Here is a 25,893-nt window from a genome sequence, read left to right as displayed (position 1 = left end):
AGTTCACACCAGCCCTAAAAGTAGAGAGCAATTATGAGAAGAAATTTCCACGATATGCGTATGAGGACCACAAGATATTGGTTTGGACTTTGATACTTGCTTGGAAAGAATCAGGAAAGAGTTGTAGAACCATAAGCAAGTGTATTTCTAAGAATTGTTAGATTCTCCACTCAGATCACAAAAAAATAATTCAGCATGAGTTCAGAAGCTCATCAGCTTCACCTCTTCTTCTTCCCTCTCATGGCTCATGGTCACATGAATCCCATGATAGACATGGCCATATTATTTGCAAAGCGTGGGGTGAAGGTTTCCATAATCACCACCTCTCTCCATGCCTCCTTTCACCAAAAATCCATCAACCAAACCCAAAAATTAGGTCACCAAATCCAACTCCAACAGCTTCAGATCCCTTATGCCGAGGCGGGTCTGCCAGAAGGATCAGAAAATCTCCAACCCAATTCTTCTCCATCCATGATCTCAAATGTCACCAAAGCCATAAACATGCTCCAAAGCCCATTCGAACAACTTGTCGGAGAACTACTCCCCGATTGCATCGTCTCCGATATGTTCTTGCCGTGGACCATCGACACCGCCGTCAAATTCGACATACCAAGGCTCGTCTTTGATGGGAGCTGCTTCTTCTCCTCCTGCGTCACTGATAATCTGAATCGGTATTGTGAAACAATCAATTACTCCAAAAGCTTAGGCCCTTTTCATTTAAGATTCTGACAACCGATTGTGAGTGCCAAACTGATTATTGGACTCAACTTTTTGAGTCCAATAATCAGTTTGGCACTCACAATCAGTTTTCATAATCTTAAACGAACAGAGCCTTAAGCTGTCAGGGATGGTGTTATTTAATCATTTGAACTTCAACAGTTCAACACTCTGGTCCTGTTCTTTTAAGATTATGACAACCGGTTGTAAGTGCCAAACCGATTATTGGAGCCAAAATTATGTTTAAATTTGAGTTCAATAGTTTTAGGGTTGGCCTACACGTGGCATGTGGATTTTTAATATCAAGGAGTTTTGAACCTGGGGCAATTGATCTGATACCACGTTAAACAACCAATAACTCTAAAAGCTTAAGCTGTTAGAGATGGTGTTATTTAATCATGTATACTTCAACAGGTATAAACCCCACGAGAAGGTGGCCTCTGATACAGAGACCTTCATCGTGCCAGATCTTCCTCACCCAATAGAGCTTACAAGATCCCAACTGCCTGATTCCATGAAAACCCAAAACGATTTTACCGCTGTATTGGGTGGAATTGCAGACTCCATTGCGAGAAGCTATGGTGTCGTGACAAATAGCTTCTATGAGTTGGAGACAATTTATACAGATCATTATAAGAAAAACAGTGGAAAGAAGGCGTGGCAAATTGGGCCAGTGTCTCTATGCAACAGAAACACCGAAAGAGGGAAAAAAGCTTCAATTGAGGAAAGCAAGTGTTTAAGATGGCTTGATGGAAGAGAAACTAATTCAGTTATCTATCTCTGTTTTGGGAGTTTATGCCGGTTTTCGGATTCTCAATTGGTGGAAATTGGGTCGGCCTTGGAAGCCTCCGATCAGCCATTCATTTGGGTGATTATAGGTATGAAACAACCAATTACTCCAAAAGCTTAAGCTGTTGGAGATGGTGTTAATTAATCTTTTATACTTTCAACACTCCCCTCTAGCTCACATGTGCAGGGCGGAGCCAGGAATTTACACTTGGGGGGTGGCGTGGGGGGGACTAATTTACACTTGCTTGCATTGGTCATTGGAGGCCATGGCCACTAGCACCTTTAGGGGGCATGCTATATGTGGCTCGGCCCCTGCACGTGTGGCTCCTCTTTTTCACTGTTTGCCTACAGATAGCACATGTGGGCCCTCGTTTTTGGGTTGGCCATTACATATGAATTTTTAATATTAAGGAGTTTTGAACCCAAAACCTTTGCTCTGATGCATATGAAACAACCAATTACTTCAAAAGCTTAAGCTGTTGGGGATGACATTAATTAATCTTTTATACTTTAACTATAGGTAGTGAAGATGAGATTTCGTTGAAATGGTTGAAAGATGGAATGGAGGAGAGATTGAGAGAAAAGGGTCTGATTAAAATTGGGTGGGCTCCTCAGATTCTTATTCTGAACCATCCCGCGATTGGAGGTTTCGTGACTCACTGTGGCTGGAATTCGATCATAGAGAGCGTGACCGCTGGCGTTCCGATGGTTACTTGGCCAGTTTTTGCAGAGCAGTTCTTTAACGAGAAGCTTGTGACACGGGTTTTGGAGGTTGGGGTTGAGGTGGGTTCTCGGATTTGGTTTATGGAGATGGAAGAGAACAAGGGGTTCATAAAAAGGGAGGAGATAAAGAAGGCGATGAGTAGAGTTATGGGGGGAGGAGAAGAAGGGGAACGGATGAGGAAGAGGGTGAGAGAGTTGGGGGAGATGGCGAGGAGGGCTATGGAAGAAGGTGGGTCATCTTTTGTTGATATGAGTAGCCTGATTGGTGAGCTCGACAAGGCGCGGTTGGAAAGGGGAAGGAAATGAGTGTGGAATTGCAGGGGTGTAGCTATTGAGTTGAGCCTCCATTAGCATCATGTTGTAATAAGATTGCTTTGTCTTAATATTTGGTTGGTTTGGCTATGAAAAGGTGAGAGAGAGAGAGGGAGAGAGAGAGAGAGAGAGAGAGAGAGATTATTTAATGAATAGGCGTACAAATACTTTAAAGTGGTACGATGGAAGTACCACCGTTGATATTTGATCGAACAGCAGCTTCTCAACAAGTGAGCTACTGTTGGATCAAATATAAGGATGGGATGAGGAGTTCGAGCTTATACACCCACTCATAGAATTTCGGGTTTAGCTTTTACTAAAAAATGAATTGGAATCCACTCGAACCCAATTTTATGCTAAATGCTGAACTAGAAAGTAGGGAAAATAAATTGTATTTTGATTAGAACTTTGTTTCCTTGTTTTTCAGCCTTTTCTCACCCTCTCTTCACTCATGCCCTCTGTTGTTTCTCCATCTCCCACCCTCCTTAACCCTCTTTAACAGCTTGGACAAAATAAACAATCCATGGAAAAAAATTCATGGAAGCCAAACATGGCCAACTTAAGTATTATTTTTACGTAGTATACCCTTTGTCGAGGACAAATTTTTTTTGGAAACAAGATTAAAGACACCAATAAAGAACATAAGAACGAATCTCTCTGTCTTTCCTTTATTTACAGGACTCTCCCTAAGGATGGATCTAAAAAAATTATCAAGGAGTCATATGCTTGTCATAATCATTTACATGTGTACTTAAATTCCTTGATTAGTCCAGTCGACTAGAGAGAGAGAGAGAGAGAGAGAGAGAGAGAGAGAGAGAGAGAGTATCACTGTTCTTCCCATTTCCAAGAGGGAGGAAGCTTCCATTTATGTTGCATGCAATGATCTTTAGGGAATAATCGAAGAAGAGAAGCAATTCTATTGGTTATCTGTAAGGATTGATCTAAGAAGAGAAGAATTCTTCTGGCTATCTTTAAAGATTAATCAATGTTGTGTTATGTCTTGATTCCCAAACGATTGAAAAACAATTTCTAAAATTGTTTCTTTCGTGGAAACCTGGGAAGAAGAAACAAATTTAAAATTTGCAAGAGAACAATTATTCTCTTTTGGGGGACGAGAGAAGAAAAGAGAAAAAGAGTGAGTCTCCTCTTGGCTCTTGCTTTCTCTTGTGCCTTTCTTTTTCAAGAGATAAAAATTTGGAGTGCTTTCTCTAGTGTGGAAGAGATGGAAAGATGAGTTGATTCTTGGTTTCTCTCTTCTGGTCACTTTTGTAGTAAAAATGAGGGTTTTCTTTCTTGTATAAAGAAATGGATTTGAGAGAGAAGTGTATCCATGGAAGAGCAAAGAAGATTATGGATTTATGGGATTGTGTAAATCCTGTTGTAATCTTGTTTTATTTTCTCTAATAGTGAAAGAACGTGATCTCGCCCGTGGATGGAGGCCATTGTGCCGAACTATGTTAGATATTGCAATTGAACTCACGCCTGTTTAATTTGCTACCATCTCTTTTATTTTGGACTCAATTTACTATGATTCTTGAATCTTTTGTATTGTAGTGAGGCACAGAAGTCCTTGGTGATGACCTCTTCATGTCTAATTAAACGAGCATTTGTGACTGTGATTTCTAGAAACTTTATTTTTACTCTTTACTTAAACGGTTTGGATATGCCTTGTTAGATAGCTACTAAAGACTTTTGGTTTGGAGTTGCTTTCACGTTCATGAAACAGTGTGCTTCTTTAACGTTTTTTATTCTTCCAAATATACCAAAGAAGGTTTACATGATTTAGCCACCATTGGGGCCGAGTTACACCTATTGATCTACTGAAGTTGGGCCTCCAAAGTTCTTGGCTATGGTTATTGCTCTTTTTAGTTTTGAGCGCTAAGTAACGCCATCACTTCTTGTAATTGACTGTCTCGAATGATCTAATGTCTGACTTTTCTCACGTTAGAGCAATCAAAGATATTACTCATTGTTAGGCCTAAAATCGGTAACAGATATGACAGTGACGTAAGAGCCGAGCTGGAGTACCCGAGAAACCGAGGTGAGGGAGCTGAGTAGCTGAGCCCTACGTAAAGAGCAAATGAGGTCAGAATGACCAACCCGGAGTGTTACTCCGGACAGGCCCTTCGACACTCAAGTCAGTATGAGCAGGAGTGCAGAGCGAGTTTAAGAGTGGTGGGTGAGAAGTTATTACCCTTTTTATGAGCTTTGGAAGCCCTTTTATAGAGGGAAAACTGGGGTAGTTGAGGAGTTATTACTCCAGGACAGGTGTCGGCCAGCTATAGGTTCGAGCTCACCTACTCTGTTGTAATTACCAAACTACCCCTGCTGACGCGGGGTCTGCAGTGGGCCATCCTCGGGCCACGTGTCGACAGCTAATAGGCTGCTGTTTTTATACCCCATCACTCATCTCCATCTTGAAAAGTTTCGAGGGAAGAACTGCATGACCAATTGATGGACTCCAATGCATGGCAAAACATTCTTACACTTGATAAATCTAATACAATGTCAGAATCACCTTTCCATTTATGCCCTAAGAATTTGTTTTCTGGTTTCTGTTAGTCGAGCTTAACCACAAATGTTGAAAGACTTGATCAAGTACATGAAAGACTAGTGAGTTGTCTTGTCTTTGACAAAGTCTTAGACCGAATTGTAGTTCAGGTTTTTTAAATGTTTAAACATTAGGTTACCAATGAATTGGTTGCGATATCATCTTTCTTATTTTTTGTCATCTTAATTTCTGTCCTTTAGGTTGTTAGATGGAGTGTTTAAATATATGGGCACCCTATTAGATGTGTAAATGGTCACTTGTGGGTTCTACATGTTTATAGTAGATTTAGTAAACTTTCTAGCAACTTTGTAACAAACAAAACACTCAGTTTTATATTCTTTGTTTATTTTTATTTTTTTTATGGGTTGTTTATTTTCTTTACAGATAAACTAAACACCCATATCACAAGCTTTCCTTTCTCTTTCTTTTCCAATTCCTTTCCATTTGCCACGTCATTTTTTCCCTTTTCTATTGGAGTAAAACAAATGAACACACCTTTTATGAATATTTTATTATTAACACTTTTAATCTTGTTATGAAAAGCTATTACAATTCTCAAGGGAAATGAAATATTCTCTCTTTTTCTTCCTTGGGCCACCTCATGTGTAGCATAAAAGAGGAGTCATAAATACAGTTGAGGGGTTGTCCCATGGGAAAAAAGGGGTGAATATATCACTTCCCTTCTCAAACAGCTCTCACCAATTGTAAGGGTGCAACTCGGGTCAAGTTGGATTGGGTTGAGGCCAATCCTAGCCCAACCCGAGATATAGTATTCTCTCGACCTAACCTGACCCAACCTGAGCTGCAGGTCAAGGATGGTCAACCCTAACCCAACCCGTTCAATCTGTTTTTTCCAAATCGGGTCAGTTTGGGACTTTGGGTTTAGTCTAATATAGGGCCAAATAGAAAACTACGAAAAAAACACATCCTTAAGAAATCAAGATAAAATTAGAGGACGGAGGTCAGGTGAGTTGCTTAAGGAAAACGTAACCCAACCCAACTTGAACTTAAATCGGGTTATCTTTTCCCAACCCTAACCCAACTCAACCCAACCCAACCCGAGGACTTGCCAACCCAACGAAGTCAAAATCAACCCAATGGTGTTCAGGTTGAGCCGACCCAATATGCACCCGTACAGTCACCAGCCATTAAAAGAGAAAGGACAAGATGAATTCGGTTCATTATCATTCAAAACATGGTACTGCCAATATCAGTAGCCAATATTTATTGATAAACTTTAACCTATTGGTATTTCAACTTCAATAATTTATGGGAAAAAGACTAAAAAAAAGGGGCTTTGTACTAACTATTATGTGGCAGGGGGTGTTTTCTAAATTACCAATTTGAAGTGATGTTGACAGATTTGGGTGGGTTTCGGACGAAAATGCCCTCAAGTTGAAAACTCAAAAGTCTAAACGTTAAACTTAACGTATATGGCGTGTTTCCCAACCTTTTTACCGGCCTCTCTCTCTCTCTCTCTCTCTCTCTCTCTCTCTCTCTCTCTCTCTCTCTCTCTCTCCAACGGGAACAGTTGATGGGCCCAACAGGAAACGTGCCCTGCCCATACTTTTCAAAATGAACGTCACACCATAGGACGATCCAAACCGTCCATTTGATGGGCTACAACGTAAATAGGTTGCGTCCCAAGATATAATTTCCATAGGCTGATCCTAGACCTCCAATCTAAATAGAAACTACATATTATGCAACCTCTATAGATTGGAGGGTTGCGATCATCCTATGGAAATGATTTTTGGGGCACAACCTATTTACATTGTGGCCCATCAAATGGATGGTTTGGATCATCCTATGGAGTTGGTCGTACAGTAACATTACGGCCCAATCGTAGGCCCCACCCATATTTTTGAAAATGAAGTGTATGGTCCAGACCATAGGATGATCCAAACCATCCGTTTGATGGGCCACAATGTAAATAGGTAGTGCCCCAAAATATCATTTGTATAGGATGATTACAACCCTCCAATCTATAGAGGTTTCCATAGTAAGCAGTTTCTCTTTATATCAGAGGGTTAGGATCATCATACGGAAATGGTTTTTTGGGACACAACCTATTTAAGATGTGGCCTATCAAATGGACGGCTTGGATCATCCTATGGTGTGGGCCATGGTTCATTTTGAAAAAACTGGATGGAGAGAGAGGGGGGTTGCATAATATGTAGTTTCTATTTAGATTGAAGGGCTAAGATCAGCCTATGGAAATGATATTTCGGGATGCAACCTATGTGGCCCATTAAATGGACGGTTTGGATCATCCTATGGTGTTGCGTTTATTTTAAAAACTATATTAAACACTTATAAACACTCTAAACCACTGCTTACCCTATATTAAACACTTATAAACACTCTAAACCACTGCTTACCCTATATAAACCACTTATAAACACTATAAACCACTTATAAACACTATAAACCACTGCTAGACTTATATAAACCACTTATAAACACTCTAAACCACTGTTACCCTATATAAACCACTTATAAACACCCTAAACCACTGTTTACTCTATATAAACCACTTGTAAATACTCTAAACCACTGCTTACCCTGTATAAACCACTTATAAACACTATAAACCACTGCTTACCTGGTATAAAGCACTTATAAACACTCTAAACCACTGTTAAGCCTATATAAACCACTTATAAACACTCTAAACCACTGTTAAGCCTAAATAAACCATTATTGAGGATTAGAAACCACTACAGTCGATTATAAACCACTACCGACGATTATAAACCACTACTGGGGATTCTTAACCACTAATCAGGACTATAAACCACTACTCATTTAGTAGTTTATAATCGCCAGTAGTGGTTTAGGTTGAGTAAACCGCAAAAGTTATATAACCCACTTATAAACACTCATTTAGTGGCTGTTCAATAGTGGTTTATCTTACGAAAATAGTGGTTTACAGAATAATAACAATGATTAGAAAGTGTTTAAAGCAATTTAAATGTGATTAAATTGTGATTGAAGGCTTTGTGCAATGGAAGACAGTGGTTTAACGTGGAGAACCTTTATTCAAGTTTGTAAACATGCCTTATAATGGAAAGAGAAGGGAGATGGCGAGAATTACACACTTTTCCATATAATGGAGGCTTTGTGCAATGGAATGGTGGTTTGTAGTGAAGCTTTTAGCGATTTCGGATTCCAACAACGTTTTTGTGCAATAATTGTTGCAAATGGAAGCGTTGTGTAATGCAAGGAAGGCTTTGGCATCTAAAAAGAAGGTTTTGTGCAATGGAATGGAGCTTTTGGCATTTAAAAATGGTGGATTTCAGTTTCTACAATAGAGGTTTTAGGATTTTTGAAACTAGGTGGGAAGAAGAAGAGGGAAAAAGGCGGGTTTTGGGATTTGAAATGTAAAGGTAATGATCGCAAGAAAGGTGATTTGATAAGGAGAGAGAGAGATAATCAAGGACATTTTCGTCATATGCACTCTTGATTGGTAATTTAGAAAACATCGTGCCATGTCATAGTCCGTACAAATTTTTTTATTTTTTTTGGGTTTTTGCAAAAGCAGTCTTCTACTTTGTTTTATTGGCAAAAAGAGTTCTTATTCGACAATTTGCAAATAGAGTCGAAATATTTGAGTGAATTTTGCAAATCAGGTCATGTCATTGGTTTGTGACCAAAATGTCCATAGTAGATTTCTTTACTCATAAAAAGACCAAAATGCCCTTGTATTTAAAAAGACAAACTATCTTATAAAAAGACCAAAATTCCTTATGTATATACCAGCATTCTTATACATGAAAAGACAAAAATTACAGGGCCTATTCTATACATGGGCTCGTGTGGGGATCGTGGGACCTACCCAATCATAGCATTCTTGGCCTGCTATCCATAGGTGTAAAAAAGATGAGCCCACCCTATCACAATATAATCCGTAAAATTGTGAACCCTAACCTATACATGCGCTCTAGGTACCATGTAAATATAAGTCAACTTGGTGGGCCCGACTTTATTCATTGGTTTGAATTGACTTGGTGTGCCCGGCATGCGCTACCAAAACATATCCGTGAGCATCATGGGTATTTTGGTATTTTTCAAAAGATAAATTTCATCTTTTCAGGCGCAGAGACATTTTGGGCTTGTTAAGAAATTTTTTTTTCTACCGTGGGTATTTCGGTATGATCTGATTTGCAAAATCGACCCAAAAGTGAAGACTCTAATTGCAAATTGTGGAACTAGAAGACTCTTTTTGCAAATAAAGCAAAGTAGAAGACTTCATTTGCAAAAGCCCCCTTCTTCTGTTTTTTTTGGTCATTTTCCAATAATTTATCCGTGAGAACTCTCTCTCCCTCTCTCCTTCTCATAGTGATAAACAGATTTTTTGTTCCTCGGGAAGAAATTTAGTAGCACCTCTGCAATGCATAAATGGACAGTCTTCCTCTTAAGCTTCCACCCATGCCCTATCCTTCTCTCCTCCACCGCTCTCCCAACTTTCACCTTCTTTTCCCTCTCACCATTAAACCCCTTGGGGCAAAATATAAGCTTGTTTTAAACTCAATCAAACCCAACTCCTCTTCCTCTTTCATGGGTCTCTCTCTATCACCATCCCCATCAAACCCAACTCCCATTAACACAAACAAAAGGCAGAATATCAAGAATAGAAGAGAAAAGAGAGCCATAACAGCAGCTGCAGCAGGGGAAGTGGATATGGTGAAAAATAGAGATGGGGTTTGGACTTCTAAGCAAAAGAAAGTAGTTGTTTTATGGGATTTAGACAATAAACCCCCAAGAGGTCCACCATACAATGCTGCCATGGCCCTAAAAGAAATTGCCCAAAGATTTGGCCATATAGTAGAAATCTCTGCCTATGCAAATCGCCACGCCTTCATTCATCTCCCTCAATGGGTCCTCGAAGAACGCAGGGAACGCCGCCAGCTGGACTTCCTCGAGCGCCGGAGCTCCGGCGGAATTTCGGACTCTTCCCCCCATATCTGTGGTGTCTGTGGCCGGAAATGCCGTACCAATTTTGACCTGAAGAGGCATTTTAAGCAGCTCCATGAGAGGGAGAGAAATAAGAAGCTTGCACGAATGAGATCTTTAAAGGGGAAGAAGAGACAGAAGTATAAGGAGAGATTTGTGTCTGGCAATCATAAGTATGAGGAAACTGCTAGGGAATTGATTACTCCTAAAGTTGGGTATGGTTTGGCTTCGGAGCTTAGGCGTGCTGGGGTGTTTGTTAAGACTGTGGAGGATAAGCCTCAGGCGGCGGATTCTGCATTGAAGAGGCAGATGTTGCATTCTATGACGCGTGGGATTGATTGGTTGTTTTTGGTCTCGGACGATTCGGATTTTTCTGATATGATTAGAAGGGCAAGGGATTTTAATTTGAGGACTGTTGTTGTGGGTGATGAGGAGAGGGCGTTGGGACGCCATGCTGATTTGTGGGTTTCATGGATTAGTGTTGAAAATGGGGAGGTTGGAGATGAAGACATATTGGTTTCGAGGAGGGACGATGGGTTTTCGGGGAGGGAGGATGCGTTTTTCTCTTCTAGGCATTTTGATGAGGAGAGTGAGGATGATGAGTATGATGATCTTGTTGTTGGTGATATGGTTGTTACAAGCTCTGGAATGAGTGGTATTGGAATTTCAGCATTTTCAGAGGAGGAGTGGGTGACAGAGAACGATTTTTCTTGGGATAATGAGGAAGATGGGAGAGGAGAGGAAGAAGGGTACTTTTGATTGACAGATTATAGGTAAGAAGAGATTGCTGTGGATTCCAATAATCTGCTGAATTGGTGGTTGGTTTACATTGCTTCCTTTTATTATGATCCATTTCTTCGTTGCACATTTTATATTTGTATTCTTTTCAGCCGCTGAACTGAGAATGCTTTGCATCAAATTGCTGGCATAACATATTTGTAATGTATTTTGTTTGGTCATACTATCAGAGTCTGATTTGTCCATAACTTCTTTTGATCTCAGTGTTTGAATAATGTAACATTTGGAACTTGGGCCACGTTTGGATGCCTCATGTTTTTGTATTTGTATTTGGATTTGAGTTTTGGATACGAAATACATCAATCATCCTCATGCTCATGTTGTACGAGAGAGGGAGGGAGGGAGGGACGTCTTGCTGCAGCAAGGTCGAGTTTTTGAATGGGTAGGGTGAAGGTAATTGCCACAAATATGGATTTCCAAATAATGTCTCCCAGAAAAGATTTGAAAATCAGATTTTTTTTTCACTGTTGTAGCTGATTTGGAAATCGAAAGATCCCATCGAGTTTCAAATCTCAACTGCAAATGTGAGAAATCCAAATCTAATTCTTGTTGGTATCCAAACGCGGCCGTAATCCTTCGAATAAATGTGTAGTTTGATTTCTCTCTTGTTTCATGTAAGATCCGATGCTCTATGTACAATGGGATCTTGAACCTAATTTAGCAGCCTCTGGATATTCCTTGTTATTTGAAGTGTAGAAGGGCTTTTCTGAGCAGTTGATACGTACCTAAATGGCCCTGCGTGGGGTAGCATAAATCACTTTAAATATTTATAGTGTTTAGATTTAGCTCTTTAACAGTCTTAGAGATAAGTGTTATCTAGATTGGCTTGGGTAAGAGTTTTAGAGGAATTGGTCAAGTATGTTTCCTATTTATAAATAACATGTTAGCAGTCTTTTCGAAATCAATGAAGAAACTTGTTCCAGAAAGAGGTTGTGCACAAAGGAGGATTGATCCGTCCCTCGAAGTGGGTCAAGGACTCAAGAGGATGATCTTCTCTCTAACAAGTTCAATCACGTTGCGAACCGATTTGGGTTCATAACAGCAGTTTACAGTTAATGTATGTAGACCACATGCTCAATGTTGCATATTTAGGGATGAGGATTGTCAATAAGTTGCAAATTTGACTAAGGTCATTCATAACTCATTTTAATTATTTAATATTTGATCTTCTTCTTTTTTTTCTTTTTCTTTTTCTTTTTTAATTGGACTCTTGGCTTCCTTTCTACTTTCAGGGCATGTTTATATGATTTACATTTTCTTTATTCATGCCCAATGTTCATGTTAATTAATTCCAATTTCAGCAAGGTAATTTGACAAGGAAGAGATATCTTACATCCCACAGTACTCTAATATGCTAAGTGTTACAGATAAAATGGCCTGAAAGCATGGTTTTAAATTTCGACCGAAATCCGAAATTTCGGATTTCGGTGGGGACCGAAACCGGTATTTGGCGAAATTAAATATTTCACCATTTACCAAATTTCGTCCGAAATTTCGAGAAAATGCATTTTTTATTTTTTTTAAAAAAAGCGTTACAAAATTTCGGTCGAAATTTTGGTTTTCCGGAAGTCCAAAACCGGCACCGAAATCGAAATTTTAAACCTTGCCTGAAAGTGCTAGATATCTCTAATATCATCATAACATGTCTTTAGTTGATAAGTATAGTATTTCTCTTTGTAACATGTACAGGGTGCATATTGATTGATCTAGGATATGATATTTTCTGCATTCACTCTAGAACTGTTCCAAGCTAACCCCCTCTCCTTAGAAGGGATTTACTTGATTCAGAGATTTCTTTTGTTGTTCACTCTAATTTCAGCTAGGAAGTTTGAGAAGGAAAAGATATCTTACATCTGGCAGGATTCTAATATGCTGAGTGTTACAGATAAATGGCCCGAGAGTGCTAGATATCTCTAATATCATCATAACATGTCTTTAGTTCGTATGGACACACATTGATTGCTTTAAGATATGATATTTTCTGCATTCACTATAGAACTGGTCCAAGCTAGCCCCCTCTCCTTAGAAGGAATTTACTGGATATGATTTTTTCTGCATTCACTGTAGAAATGTTCCAGGCTATCCCCCTCTCCTTAGAAGGAATTACTAGATTTAAAAATTTCTTTGGTTGTTACTTTCTATATTGACTCTGTTCCTAGATTTCAGATTTTTGTTTGTTGCATTTACAATGTCGTTGGGACGTTGTCCCATTCTACTTGTATGATATCTGCAACAGATTGGATGGATTGCTTACATGCAGGGATCCCACATCACAATAATCATTTTAGCTTTCATTATGAGGGTGAGGAGGACCCAGTGGGGGAGAAGTGGACCTCAATGGCAACAAGGTATTATTGTGATCGAGTGAGTAGATAATAAGTTGATCTAGAATATTGGCAGCAAGGCTTTTGGGGTGCATAAAGATTAGTGACTACGGTTTCATGTTTGGCTTTATACCTTAAGGTACATTTCCTCCATCTAAGATTGATGATTCTGCCATCAAGTTGCTTTTTCTTTACGAAGTGCCAGCGTGGAGGTTTAAAGCATTGATTTGCAAGTGGTATTACACATGCATCTCATTTGTCAATTTATTTAAGTTCAATTCAATGACTGCTACTTTTTTCTTTTTCTTTTTTGTCAAAATAATAATTGATAAACATCCAATTCCATAGCCTTAAAACCAACTATTTCTCCATCCCTAATCCCCAACAAAAAGAAAACCCCACATCTTAAGAAAACCCATGACAGAATTTTACAATATCAGAAAACCCTAATAACACCCACAACCCAAATCAACTCCCAAAACCATAGAGGGTCCTGCCCTGGCGCTTGAGGGCATAGACAGCATCCATAGCAGTAACAGTCTTGCGGCGAGCATGACTGTTACTTAATATGTCACATTTGGTTTTATCCAAATAGGTATTAGTTTATTATTTCTGTGCCAACTGAAGATGGTCTTATAATAATGAGAAAATAATACCCGGCAAAATATTGTGGTCTATTTGTTCAGCGACATCCGAAAATCTCTAGGCTGGCTGGGTCACCACAGATACCGTCGTCGCTAACTTTGTGGGTGATATCAAACTTTCCTTGGTTTATCTAGTACACCTTTTTACTGCAAGAATTTCATTATAATGAGTCTAATAAAGTGGTCAAAAAGTTTACTAAGATGCTCTCCAATTTTGAAGAACGCAATTAATTTCCTAGGTGTTCCATGCGCCTTACTTATGATTGGGGCATACACTTTTGAGGGAAAGTTATGGGGTTAATTCTTCCTTCCACAGTTGAAAGACTATGGACTAGTTTCAGTTTTGTATTCACGATGTTCTTTATACTGCCAATGAATGGGTCCATTTCTTCTTTTTTTGAATGGGTGAAAGTGGAATGCCTTTGCCTTCCCCACAAATATGATATTGTTAGCAGATACCTCGACCATGGTTTTAAATTTCTACTGAAACGGACATGATACAACTAAAATGTTTCTGTTTCCATCCCCCACTGAAACCGAAACCAAAATGACCGAAATGCATAAACTAAAATCGTAGGTATATATTGGTATACCATATCAGTATGCATTGCATAATTAAATTTATATGAATTGCATGCAAAATGTGGTGCATGTATTATGCATAAATATTTATATGAATTACATGTGAAATTTGATATATACTAAAAACATGTGCGACAATGCATGTCAGTAGGTGCTCGATGTCTCCTCGAAACTAGTCCTTCTATTCCATGTCCGATTCGTGAACCGGACCGGACAATTGGAAGGAAGGAGCGCTGAATTGTCGGTCGCTTTCCCCGGATGTACCCTTTTGGGGAACCGGGTCACCAAAGTCATGATTAGAGGTGAGGTTAGCAGGATTTTCACATCTTCTAGCGTTGCCGCTTACATATTCTATTTTAGAAAATAGCTGTTCAGTTGTGCAGTAATGGGGCGGTCTTAGCCTGAGTTCTTTGCTTATTCTGAGCTCGTGTCCCCCTCCCTAGGTAGGGTAAAGTCCCTCGCTATCTAGGCACCCTCTTTCCACCTTGCTTTCTTAGCCTATCCGGCCCCTCCAGCTGCTAGTAGTTGCGGTGGCAGCGCGGTAAAGGTGACGGTCACTACCTTGACTTATAATTGGCATAGCAGCAAAGCGCTACGCTACTAGTAGCTAATAAAGTTGCGAGTAGGGCGGTGAGGAGACCGAGGGAAGCGCAGCCACCTTCCTCATCATATTGAAAGAAAGAGAGACAAACCCCAAGATTAGCTCGCGTTGTTGGACCGATTGTTGTTGTTGTTTGCTTCTATGCCCTACTGTTCTACCAACAATCATTAGTTTGGGGTATCATGTGATGCTGCCGTTCCATCAAAAGCATGCATAAATTGTCTGGCCAGTAGGCCTGAACTCCTGGACTCGTCTTCTCCTTCCCCAGTTCCCGTGCCACCTAATGGATTCAAGCTGCCTGATATCTGCGTGCTTTCCAAGCCCTCTCTAACTACAGCCAAATCTAGCTACACAAATAAAGGCTACTCTCAAAGAATAAGCTAATCCCAAGTATGCAAATCGATCTTATTACGACGTATCTTTCTTGTCTTGATTTCATACATCATTGAAACAATCATGCGAGAGGTCTACTACGTCAATTGCTACATGAGTTGGACAGAGAGACGCAGGAACGGCAACCACGCACACTTATTTTCTGTGTTCGTTCGCCTTAACTCCGTGATAACTGTTATGTTAGAATAAATAAAGGCTTCTCTCCGCCCTATTATTATCAAACCGCGGAGCCGCCAAAGAAGAAGAATAGGGTTTCGGCTCTCTCCATTTCTCCCACGTCAAAATCTCTCTCAAGGTGCATTTCAGAGAAATGGGGAGGGTTGATCCTGCCTTTTGCCTCCTAGGCCTCAGTCGCCTTAGGGGGCACCTCTGCTTGGCTGTATCCTTTTCTTCTTCTTTTTTCTCTTTACGATTCGGAAAGGAATTGAAATTAAACCGTTTCGATTGGTTGTCTTGCTCATGTGATGGTTTCTAATATTATATTTGTGCCTATTCTAGCATTTCTCGAAGCTCTATCTTTAAATTCTATCATTTGCGTATGTTTACATATGCTTCCATGATTTTACAGGATTTCCATTGAAATTCTATCTTTAAAACCAAAACATTTCCATTTCTGAGGTGACCGAAACTGAAATTTAAAACCTGGCTCTTGACTAGCATATAGGATAATTTCTTGTCCGAATCAAAGAAGACAATAGCCCTTGTAAAATCGAGCAGAAGTATAGAACATGAATTTAAAGGCGCAAGGATGACAGTGGATTATGATACCTTCAAATCATCTAGAACAGCAAGTGAGGACTTTTCAAATAAGTTAAATGAATGTTATATCTTGGAATATTTGGAGGGTGGGTTCTAAGTTGAAGAAGAGGCCAGTGAGAGATTTGATTTTGGTAAGACTGAAAGAAGGAAAAAAACTCTTAAGGAATTGCTCATCCCGATTGGTTAAGGAGGCTTTGGAGCAATGGGAACATGGATTGGATGGCCCTTATGCTGGTGGCCTCCCTTTCCCCGTTTAGGGTCGACAATGTCTGATTGAAGGTCCCAGGGCTGAAGAGCCTGATTTTGGAATGATTGAAGTAGACAAAGGTGGATAGGTGGGAAGTTTTAAATTTTTCCAAGCTCCTTCAATCAATGAAAGGGAAAATTACAACCTGGAGGAAAACATCTTTTGGGTCTATCAAAGCCAAGAAAGAAGTGGTTAGGGGAAGCTCAAGAGTCTCAATAAGGAGGCCGATGTGGGTATGACGAGTTCAGATAGTATATCCAGAAGAATGGCTTTTTTTGAATGGTAAATTAGAATTCATTAAAAAGGAGACCAAGGAGGTCCCAAAAAATACAAGATTAATGACGGAACAATGCTCAAGGAAAAAATAGAAATCGAAACACCGAATAAGGTAGAAGAAAATCAAATAGCTTTATGCTAAGAATATCTAATGGCTTTATGCTAAGAATGCCGACAAATCCTATTGTGGGAGAAAATAACTTGGAGGCAGGGATAAAAGGCCCTATGGATGAAAGATGGTGATAGGAACACCAGTTTTTTTCCATAAGATGGCATTGATGAGAAGATGTAAACAGGAAATAAATTTTCTTTCTTGATGGCTTTCTTGCGAAGGATGACAGGGTAATTGAGGAGAATATAGTCAGTTTTATAAGAAGCATTATAAGTTATAACGGTGAGGGCGGATAGAGACCAAAAGTGAGTGGCATTTCCTTAAATCAGATCTTGAGGGAAGCAAAGATGAGATTAGAAATGAGATTTCAAAAAGAGGAAGTTAGAACTTAGATGAGTGGAATTTTCCATGGACTGGGACAAGGCTCTGGCCCTCAGGGCCTGGACAGTTTTACCATGGGGTGACTTAATGAAAGTGATAGATGATTTCTATAGTAGGGAGGCATCGAAGCCCACATTCACTGTTCTCGTTCTTAGGAGAGAGGAAACAGAGGAGCTAAAAGGATTTTAGGCCCATTTGCTTGGTAAATAGCATTTATAAAATCATTTTAAGGTTCTTGCAGGGGATATGTAAGGAGATGGTGTCAATTATTTCTCCCTTTCAAGGGGACTTCAAGGAAGGTAGACAAATTCTCGACGGGGTTCTTATCGCTAACGAATGCTTGGAGTTTGACAAGAGGGAAGGTATTCTTGAAGGGTTTGGGTAGAAGTGGAGGCATCGGGCAATGTAATGCATTTCAAGTCTTTTCTTCTTAGTTGTGATTAATGGGTGCCCTGAGGGCTTTTTCAGAGCTCTAGAGGCCTTAGAGAAGGAAATCCATGGGAAACTAGAGGTGGCAGGTGACTCGTAGAGTGTGATTTCATCAGCCCATAGGGACAATCTTGGGCCATGGAGATTGACTAGATATATTTATAACTGAGAGTGATCGCTTTTGTTCACATTCTGAGTGCCAACATCATTGCTGATAAATTGGCAAAGTCAGGAGTTTTTATGCAGAATTTGTACAAGTGTGCCTCTCTTGCCAGATGATATCTTTTAGTAATATCTTTCCTTTTTATTAATAAATCTTGATATCTTCTTCCCAAGAAAAAATAATACCATGGAGACCTGTTATATATTTATCTTTTCATGTGGGAAGAAGCTAATCATCGAGTTCAACAACTTTGTTTATGAAGTGATGGTGCTATTTCTTAAAGACATGCTTTAAATTTGAACTGGAAAAGAATTTTCTTATGTTATTGATCAATTCTTTGAAAAGCAAAACGTCGTGAAGATTGTCAATGGCTCAATGCAACTCTCTCAATATGAGTTTGGGATCCATTTCCCTGACACTGGTATATTAATTGATAGCTGATTTGATCATAATTATTGAGCTTGCCTTTAAGGAACACATGTCCCGATCATTCTCGTAGACAACTTGTGAATCCTACTTGTATCATGTTCTAGGTTTCCATTCTAGTTTTTATTTTTCAAATTATATGCGACTATGTCGACAATCATGCGGATGAAGGTATTGCAGTTTTTAACCATTGAGATCATTAAGAGACCATGCATTAGTTTGTTAATTCTAATTAAGGAAATTAAAAAAAAGAAGGAAGAAACATGAATACACTTTTTTGTCAAGTCGTAGGTCCTCTTTGTTCATTATACATGAGGTTGACTTGTGTTGGGTGTCATGTTGGTCTTCTACTAAAAAATGTATTGGATTCAACTCTAACCCGACTCAATTACAAGGTAAAACATTGACTTCACTAACCCTTGAATCGTATCAAAATTCCTACAAACTTGAAAGCTTGCACCCTAGCTGAGGCCTAATAGGACCTCTTGAAGTCATTGATCTCATTTTTGTTCCTCACTTGTCAAACAAGTTATTTTGTTGAGGTGGAGCTCTCTCACTTTTAATTTAATGATCTTTTGACTCTCAGTGACAACTGCTTTCTTGGCAGCCATACCATGATGTTCTCATCTATTTGTTTCTTGGTATGTCTAAGATCAGATGTTATTTTTATGGGGTTTTATAAAGAGCTCCCTATAAATCCCGTGAACAATATCGAAATTCCTACAAACTTAAAAATTATAACCAAGCCCTTGCCTTTATGCAATTTTAAAGGTCCCTTTCCATTATAAATTCCCATTTCCACCTGATCTCTTTTTTATCCCTTCTACTGTACTTCTCCTTTTATTCACTTCACGTTGTCTTTTACTCCTCACCCGGGACGACATTGATGGAATTCATTGCATCTACTTCACATAACCAAGCTCGGCAATGGGACCAACAGCAGGCTAACCATCATATGTATAGTCTTAAAGAATATAGTCGTGTCCCGAAGAAAATGAATTGTAAAGGGCCCACTGGTCACGGTAGTTACCTGCCGGGGATCCTCACTGTGAAGAACCCACCAGTTAACCACTGCTAAGGTGGATGGGCCAGGGCTGCACCTTCACATTCCAATTATTTCCACTTCTTGGGTTTTCCATCTTCTCGCAAGATTGCCCACTTATCCAATTGCTAGATCACAGGGTGGGCCCTCAGCGAAGCATTTCTGTCAGCCATCATTGTAACCTCATCTCCATGAGCCTCTGTTGTGCGTCCCCTGATCCTGTGAATACCATGTGTTTCCTTTGTTCCATTACTAGAGGGATATGGAAATCCAATAAACATCTCATCTCCTTATTAGCTTCAATTTGGGATATTTGATGGCTAATCCTTTTGATGTTATAGAGATATCTTTGTAGCACAATTTTGATATGTCAAATATAGGAAGTAATTGATGTTATTTCATCCGGGTCTCGACTCACATCTTCTATGATGAGACATTGTTGGGGGTGCTTTGAATTGTGCACTTATAATTTTTCTCTGTGGAGATGTAGCTGATACTTCTTTCAGGGGACATCTTGGCCCCTCAATTTTGTTTATTTTGCTACACTTTTGAAATGGAATATAATCGTTACCTTTTTAAAAAAAATGGATTTGGATGGAACAAAACTAGCAGGAGTTTTTTAGTCCATGAGGTTATAAGATAATCTCTGGAATTAGCAAGAGTCTTGAGGAGAAAACGGTGATTTCAGTTCATCCATTTGCAGGAATTTCCTCACATCAGACCAAGAGGTTACGAGATAATCTTAGGAAGCAATCATTTATTAATTTCATCAACATTGGGAGAAGGCTCAAATTTTTTGGATCCAAACTAAGCTTAACAAATAGGATGTCAAATCCCATCAGAACGTGTGCTTGGGCGAGAGTAGTACTAGGATGGGTGACCTCCTGGGAAGTCCTCGTGTTGCACCCCTGTCACTTTTTGAACCATTTCAAAAAAAACAAATAGGATGTCAAAGTCAAAGTCATCAATGTGAAAACTCCAAAGTTATGGTAGCTGACAGATTTGTATGTTTATCAATGCAAGTTATCTCCTCGAAACAGATTTGTATCTCTGCTTATTAGGCGGCTTTGAAGTGCTCTTTGGTGCCCAAGGGCTTCCTAATTTAGGACCTATTCTCTGAGATTTTGTGGAACTCATACTCTTCACTTGTCATCCTGGTCATTAAGGACAGAATCTAGTTTATGTGAATCGATCACGCTGCATGAACAATGAGAGGTATTGAACAATGTCAACCTCGTGACAAATTTCCTAGCCCAAGCAGTAATGAACTTCTTTATGAGTAATGTCCTTAAATAGTAAGTACTTTTTGAAGCTTGATCCAAGTTTTGGATATCATTAGATCTGTCTGCACGATATCGGCATTCCAAAGATAGCTTTATGGCACTATGAGCTCTGAATTATTCCATTTGGAGCCACAACTGCACCATTTACATCCCAAAGTTTGATGAACGAGGTATTTCATCCTTCTCTACATGATTGTATGCTTGCATTTCTCCATCTGCTACTACACCCCAACATTGTTGCTTGCATCGTCTTTTTGTGAAGCAATTCACTTACTCTTATGAGGAAAGCTATATATAGCTCACATAATCTCCAAGGAGGGTGCGATGGGCGATCTAAAGAAAATTGCAGGTATGATTGTAAAATATAGCAATTTTCTAAATCCAGTATAGGCTTACAGGGACTTCATAGGATGATCCAAACCATTCATTTTGTTGGGCCACAACGTAAATAGGCTGCAGCCTCTAGATCGTATCCATTGGATGATCCTAATCCTCCAATCTATAGAGGTTTCAATGGGCAAGCGAAAAGGTGGTAAAGTATTTTCTAGCAAGTTCAGTTCAATCTTTTAATCTGAAAGCTCAGTTAACTTCGTGTTCCTTTTGGGCTAGGAACTGATAGATACCTGCTGGCCACCGATCACACCAGATATATGGGAGGGTTAGGATCATCCTATGGTGAAGATTTTTGGGGCATGACCAAGACCAAAAAATGAATGGTTTAGATCATCCAAATAGGTGGGGTTAACAGTACCTTATATACCACATTGTATTTCAAAGGAAATACAGGTCCATGTCTCATATAAAATCTCTCTTTTTTCTAAACTATCTGCCCAATTAATGTATTTGCTTGTAAAGTGTACTAGGAAAAACACTTTTGGTTCTTTTCTGGTTGCCCAACAGAACCCACCCTCCTAAGTCCAACAAACGAGGAAGCAATGAAAGAAAAGAAATAGGCTCTTCTGTGTGGTAAAAATATTTTTAAATGACACCTCCCAAATCTCCTCAATTGGGTTTCTTTATATGATTAGTGATTAGTGATTAGTGATCCAACTGTCAAACACAAGTCCATCCCATTGATAGGATGATTCTAGCCCTTGGATCTATTCGGCCTCATTAAGGATTTTGACCATTGAATTTTTTTATTTTCTCTGTATTATTTTAAGTTGATTGAGATTTGTGAGCGTTTCAATGCCACAACCTAGCCATAATAACAAGATAAGTGCTAATTGTGTTCGCTTTAAGTCTACTTCTTATCCTCTTTCTCTCACCATCATCTTGGCACCACATTATCTTTAGGTCCACCACATATATCTTGATTCTCAAGAAGAGAGGAGCCGTGGTGGCCCTCGACCGCACAGATCCCACGAGTGAATAGAAGGTTAGATCTAAATAGGATATGACCTGAATCGCCACATCTATTTTGAAACTCATTTTTTTTTTTAGAAAGATAATGTGATAAAAGTTATTTCTGATCATAGATCATGGGACCACGACCTAGCATAGGACGATACAGGTTGGATGAACTTGTGACGGCCCACCAGAAAAGGCATTTGTATTAGCCAGAGTTGCTCAACCACAGAAGCTTTTTCTTTTCTTCTTTTCTTTTTTTTTTTTTTCGCCGCTCTGTTCTCCACTTAGTTAGAACTATTATTGCGTAGCCGGAAAAACAAAAGTTTTTCTTTGCAACCGTCATGCCAATACCAACCTAACTTTCTTATCATCTCTGTGCAATTTTTTCTTTCGAAAAGTCTATAGTTTTTAATGAGAGACATTCAACATCAAATTGATCCGCGACAACTGAACTCATACATATAATCTAACAAGTAAAACAAAGAACTTCTATTCCACAAGCGAAATCCTACTAAAGCTTCCCCATTGGCACCCGGGCATTCGCATGTCATGTTGCGCATGCTTTGGATCAGCAGGATGTCGGCTATGATTAGTGATGTGGCGGCGGCCAACAGAGCATGCCATGTAAGAGGTTGACATGTTTGTTTTATTATGTGGGCTCCATCGTCATGTGTATTGTTGATGCCCCATCAAGGGTGAGGATAGTGATCTCCACTCTATTCCATCTCCTCTCATGGAATTCATATGTAATGATGCCAATGGCACTAGATACTCCCTTTTTGTAACTTCTATTCCTTTCATTGATTAATTATGGTAGGGTTCTGCTTACTTTGTTCGAAGATTCAAACTGTTCATTTATTTGTATGGCCCCATAGAGAATCAACTAAAAAAGATGATCCTAGCCCTCTAATATGTAGAAGGATGGCACATTTATAAACACAGATCGGAGGGTTGAAATCATCCTTTGGAGATGAACGGTTTGGATCTTCAAACAAGGTAGGCCCCGCTATACATTTTGAAAAATAAGAACACATATAATATCATATTTTAATATAAAAAAATTCTTAATAAAATATAAGGCTAGTGATATTGACACCATCTTGTTTTAATAATTGCACAAACTTATCATGTATTTTCGGTTTTAATGGGCTTCAATAGATTTCTTGGAACTGTAATAGCCTTTGACAGCTATCTTAATAATAAGCGACAAGATGGGTGGTGCAGATATCAAAACATGGCAGTGCAATATCAGCACCCAAATTTAATTCTATTAATGGATTTGCTAGGGACAATAGGAAAAGGTGCCAGGCTGTTGCCTAATAAAGCAGTTACATAGGTTCAGATTTTGGCTTATTCATTTAATTCAACTGAGGTAGCTGCTCTCATGCAACAGCTGGTCCACAAAATGCCTTGTGCGATAGTCCCTAACAAAGCCCTAATAAATGCCCCTCACTATGTTTTACACATTTGTGATTGGATCATGACAGCATCTTCTATGGTGGGATTTTATATGATGTAAGGGCTTACAACAATCCGGTAGGGGTACTGCCCTTCATATTTGATCCAACAACAGCTCACTTTTTGAACATTTTGAGGAGCTGCTGCTGTTGGATCAAATGTCAAGGGTGGTACTTCCACTATACAAAAGGCCTTACTGTTGGAAGCCCTTACACCATATAATTTCTCGAGAATTTATATAATGCCCCACCGTCAAAATCAGACGGGCTAAGTGGCAAACAACCTGGCCCTTGGATTTTGATCCGGTCAAAACACTCATCAAAATCCAAGGCCAGGTGGCTTGTCACCTAGCCCTTGAGATTTTGAGGGTCGGGCACTATATAAAAACTCTAATTTCTCATTGTATTGTAAGTTGTAAGTTGTAAGTTGTAACATCCACGAAAAGCTAATAAAAAATGTGTAAAACTAAGCGAGTGTGCCAATACCAAAACATACCCGTGAGGATATAACTAATCACTATCTATATATAAAGAAGTGTGAGACTAAGTTGAGAGTGCTTGACAATTGACATAGTAGACATGGAAAGAGGGTTTTGTTCTGAAAACAAAAACGGTGGAAAAGGAGGAGGAGGAAAAGAAAAGCCTCCTTACAGAGGAATAAGGATGAGAAAGTGGGGAAAGTGGGTTGCAGAAATTAGAGAACCAAACAAGAGATCAAGGATTTGGTTGGGTTCTTATTCCACCCCAGTAGCAGCTGCTCGGGCCTATGATACCGCAGTTTTCTACCTCAGAGGCCCATCTGCTCGTCTCAATTTTCCTGAATTCTTAGGCAAAGATGAGTTACAAGACATGTCTTCAGCTTCTATAAGGAAAAAGGCTACAGAGGTAGGTGCTAGGGTTGATGCCCAAGAAACGGGCTTTCGGGCCGCGGAATTAACCTCATCTTCTCGGATTCGGACCCAACCGGACCTTAATCAAATACCCAGATCGGAAAATTCTGAGGAGGATCAAGAGGATGAAGATGAGGATGAAGATTAGGACCTTCTTTTCCTTTTCTATTTTGTGTATTTTTTTTTAGGGAAGTGATAAATTTGCTCTAGAGGGGGGCTGTCCCTAGTAAAAAAAAGGGGTTGAATTTATTACTGCTCTTTTGTTCTAGAGATGGGAAAAACAAAGGGTAAATCCCAAAAAGTGGTCCAGAGATGGATATGACTTTTCTTAGGAATCTGTTTCGTAACTTAGACGGAAATCCCTCCACATGTGCTCCCATGGACCGTGCAAAATGCTGCCTAACTGTCTTCCAATCAGTTTCTATTCTTCTTTCTGCTTTCTTTTTTTAACACTTTTTGGTGTAGTGAAACTTTTCTGTAATCTAATTAGTCTAATGTAATCTAATCTTTGTTGAGAGAATTTCTCACCTTTTTACTCTCTTTCTTTTTTGGGTAATCAATTGTTTATCTCTTTTGAAAGAAAAGGGTTAGGGCACACCATATTGCTCCTCTTTTATGGCATGGGGCCAAGGATGAATTTTTGTGGAGATGTAGAGAATAATGATGCTTCAAGGTGCGTTTCAATTCGTCACTTTTCTTAAGATGATATTCGCTCCCACTATTTGAGTGATGTGCAACGTCGATTCGCCGCCTCCAAGATACAATGAAGCCCAATAGGCAAAGCTTATTATGATTGTTGACGCTTTGAGAAATCTGATTTCTGATTTATGCAAACTAACATAAACAAAAAAAATCATGGCAAAAAGAAAACAATATGTAGGCTTAGAGAGAGAGAGAGAGAGCGCACTAATGCTTGAAGGGCAAAGTGCGCCAAAAAGTGCCACTAGCCCCCTACAACTAGGGGTGTCAACGGATCCAATCGGGTCGGATCCGCCTATGTCACAGTCACGATCCATTCCAATTCCTTATCGGTCGGGTCGGAGTCGGATTGTTCTTCAGATCCTACTTTCCACGTCATGATCACGATCCATTTTAATTCAGACCGTCCATCGGAGTGTCCTATTATGTCCCACTAAGCTAAGTAAACAATTAATTTTTAAAAAAAGAGATAGAATGGCAGTCCACTATTAGTATGTCTCTATGCATTTTCTTCAACTAAATTAAAAATTTATCTATGTTTAATCTATGTGTATAATAATGCTTGTAAATAATAAAACTAATCAAAATTACATACACAAATATAATGTATAACTATTATCAAAGAATATGATGCATAAAGAACAAAACCCCTCTCTCTTTGCCTTCGTGAAGTATGAAATGAAACGATTGAAATGAGTGAATCACATCCGATTCATTAAGTGATAAGAGAGGTTTTGACCAAAATAGCCTTCATAGACCGGTTAGCATTAACAAAATTTGGAGGGTATTTTTGTAAACCATTTCGGATCGTGACTATCCAATGGGCATCTGTGGTGTGCCCATACACAATCCAAAATTTTTCGGATCCAAGATTTGATGATCCGAAACATGCCCATGGATCCTATTCATATGTTTAGATCCCGTTCATTAACGTTCGGATTCGGACGATCCATTGGACCGTCTGGATCCATTGACACCCCTACCTACAA

At 39.3% G+C, this 25,893-nt stretch overlaps 3 protein-coding genes across 3 annotated transcripts; all 3 read left to right on the top strand.

The window, feature by feature from the left end:
• Nucleotides 1–2,612, top strand: LOC143851054 (scopoletin glucosyltransferase-like). The gene is made up of 3 exons (XM_077360374.1): nt 1–671; nt 1,132–1,595; nt 2,027–2,612. Exons 1-3 carry the CDS (start codon nt 196–198, stop codon nt 2,533–2,535), a joined length of 1,449 nt encoding a protein of 482 aa, XP_077216489.1. The 5' UTR covers nt 1–195; the 3' UTR covers nt 2,536–2,612.
• Nucleotides 2,613–9,383: 6,771 nt separating this feature from the next.
• Nucleotides 9,384–13,453, top strand: LOC143849869 (C2H2-like zinc finger protein). Its single transcript, XM_077359137.1, has 2 exons — nt 9,384–10,821; nt 13,107–13,453. Exon 1 carries the CDS (start codon nt 9,494–9,496, stop codon nt 10,805–10,807), a length of 1,314 nt encoding a protein of 437 aa, XP_077215252.1. The 5' UTR covers nt 9,384–9,493; the 3' UTR covers nt 10,808–10,821; nt 13,107–13,453.
• Nucleotides 13,454–23,853: 10,400 nt separating this feature from the next.
• Nucleotides 23,854–24,742, top strand: LOC143850694 (ethylene-responsive transcription factor ERF011-like). Its single transcript, XM_077359918.1, has one exon. It carries the CDS (start codon nt 23,895–23,897, stop codon nt 24,351–24,353), a length of 459 nt encoding a protein of 152 aa, XP_077216033.1. The 5' UTR covers nt 23,854–23,894; the 3' UTR covers nt 24,354–24,742.
• The last annotated feature ends 1,151 nt before the right edge of the window (nt 24,743–25,893 follow it).

The sequence above is a fragment of the Tasmannia lanceolata genome, unplaced genomic scaffold (genome assembly GCF_043159265.1).
Source record: "Tasmannia lanceolata isolate RefF3 unplaced genomic scaffold, GAP_Taslan_0.1 ptg000018l, whole genome shotgun sequence".
In the NCBI taxonomy this organism is placed as follows: domain Eukaryota; kingdom Viridiplantae; phylum Streptophyta; class Magnoliopsida; order Canellales; family Winteraceae; genus Tasmannia; species Tasmannia lanceolata.
The sequence above is the reverse complement of the archived record's forward strand: the minus strand, read 5'-3'. Positions and strand labels throughout refer to the sequence as shown.

Excerpts from the sequence above, each read along its gene's own strand:
- LOC143851054 (XM_077360374.1), top strand. The coding sequence starts at position 196 with ATGAGTTCAGAAGCTCATCAGCTTCACCTCTTCTTCTTCCCTCTCATG. Across the intron at positions 672-1,131 it reads GTCACTGATAATCTGAATCG|GTATAAACCCCACGAGAAGG; the intron begins GTATTGTGAAAC and ends ATACTTCAACAG. Across the intron at positions 1,596-2,026 it reads ATTCATTTGGGTGATTATAG|GTAGTGAAGATGAGATTTCG; the intron begins GTATGAAACAAC and ends CTTTAACTATAG.
- LOC143850694 (XM_077359918.1), top strand. The coding sequence starts at position 23,895 with ATGGAAAGAGGGTTTTGTTCTGAAAACAAAAACGGTGGAAAAGGAGGA.
- LOC143849869 (XM_077359137.1), top strand. The coding sequence starts at position 9,494 with ATGGACAGTCTTCCTCTTAAGCTTCCACCCATGCCCTATCCTTCTCTC.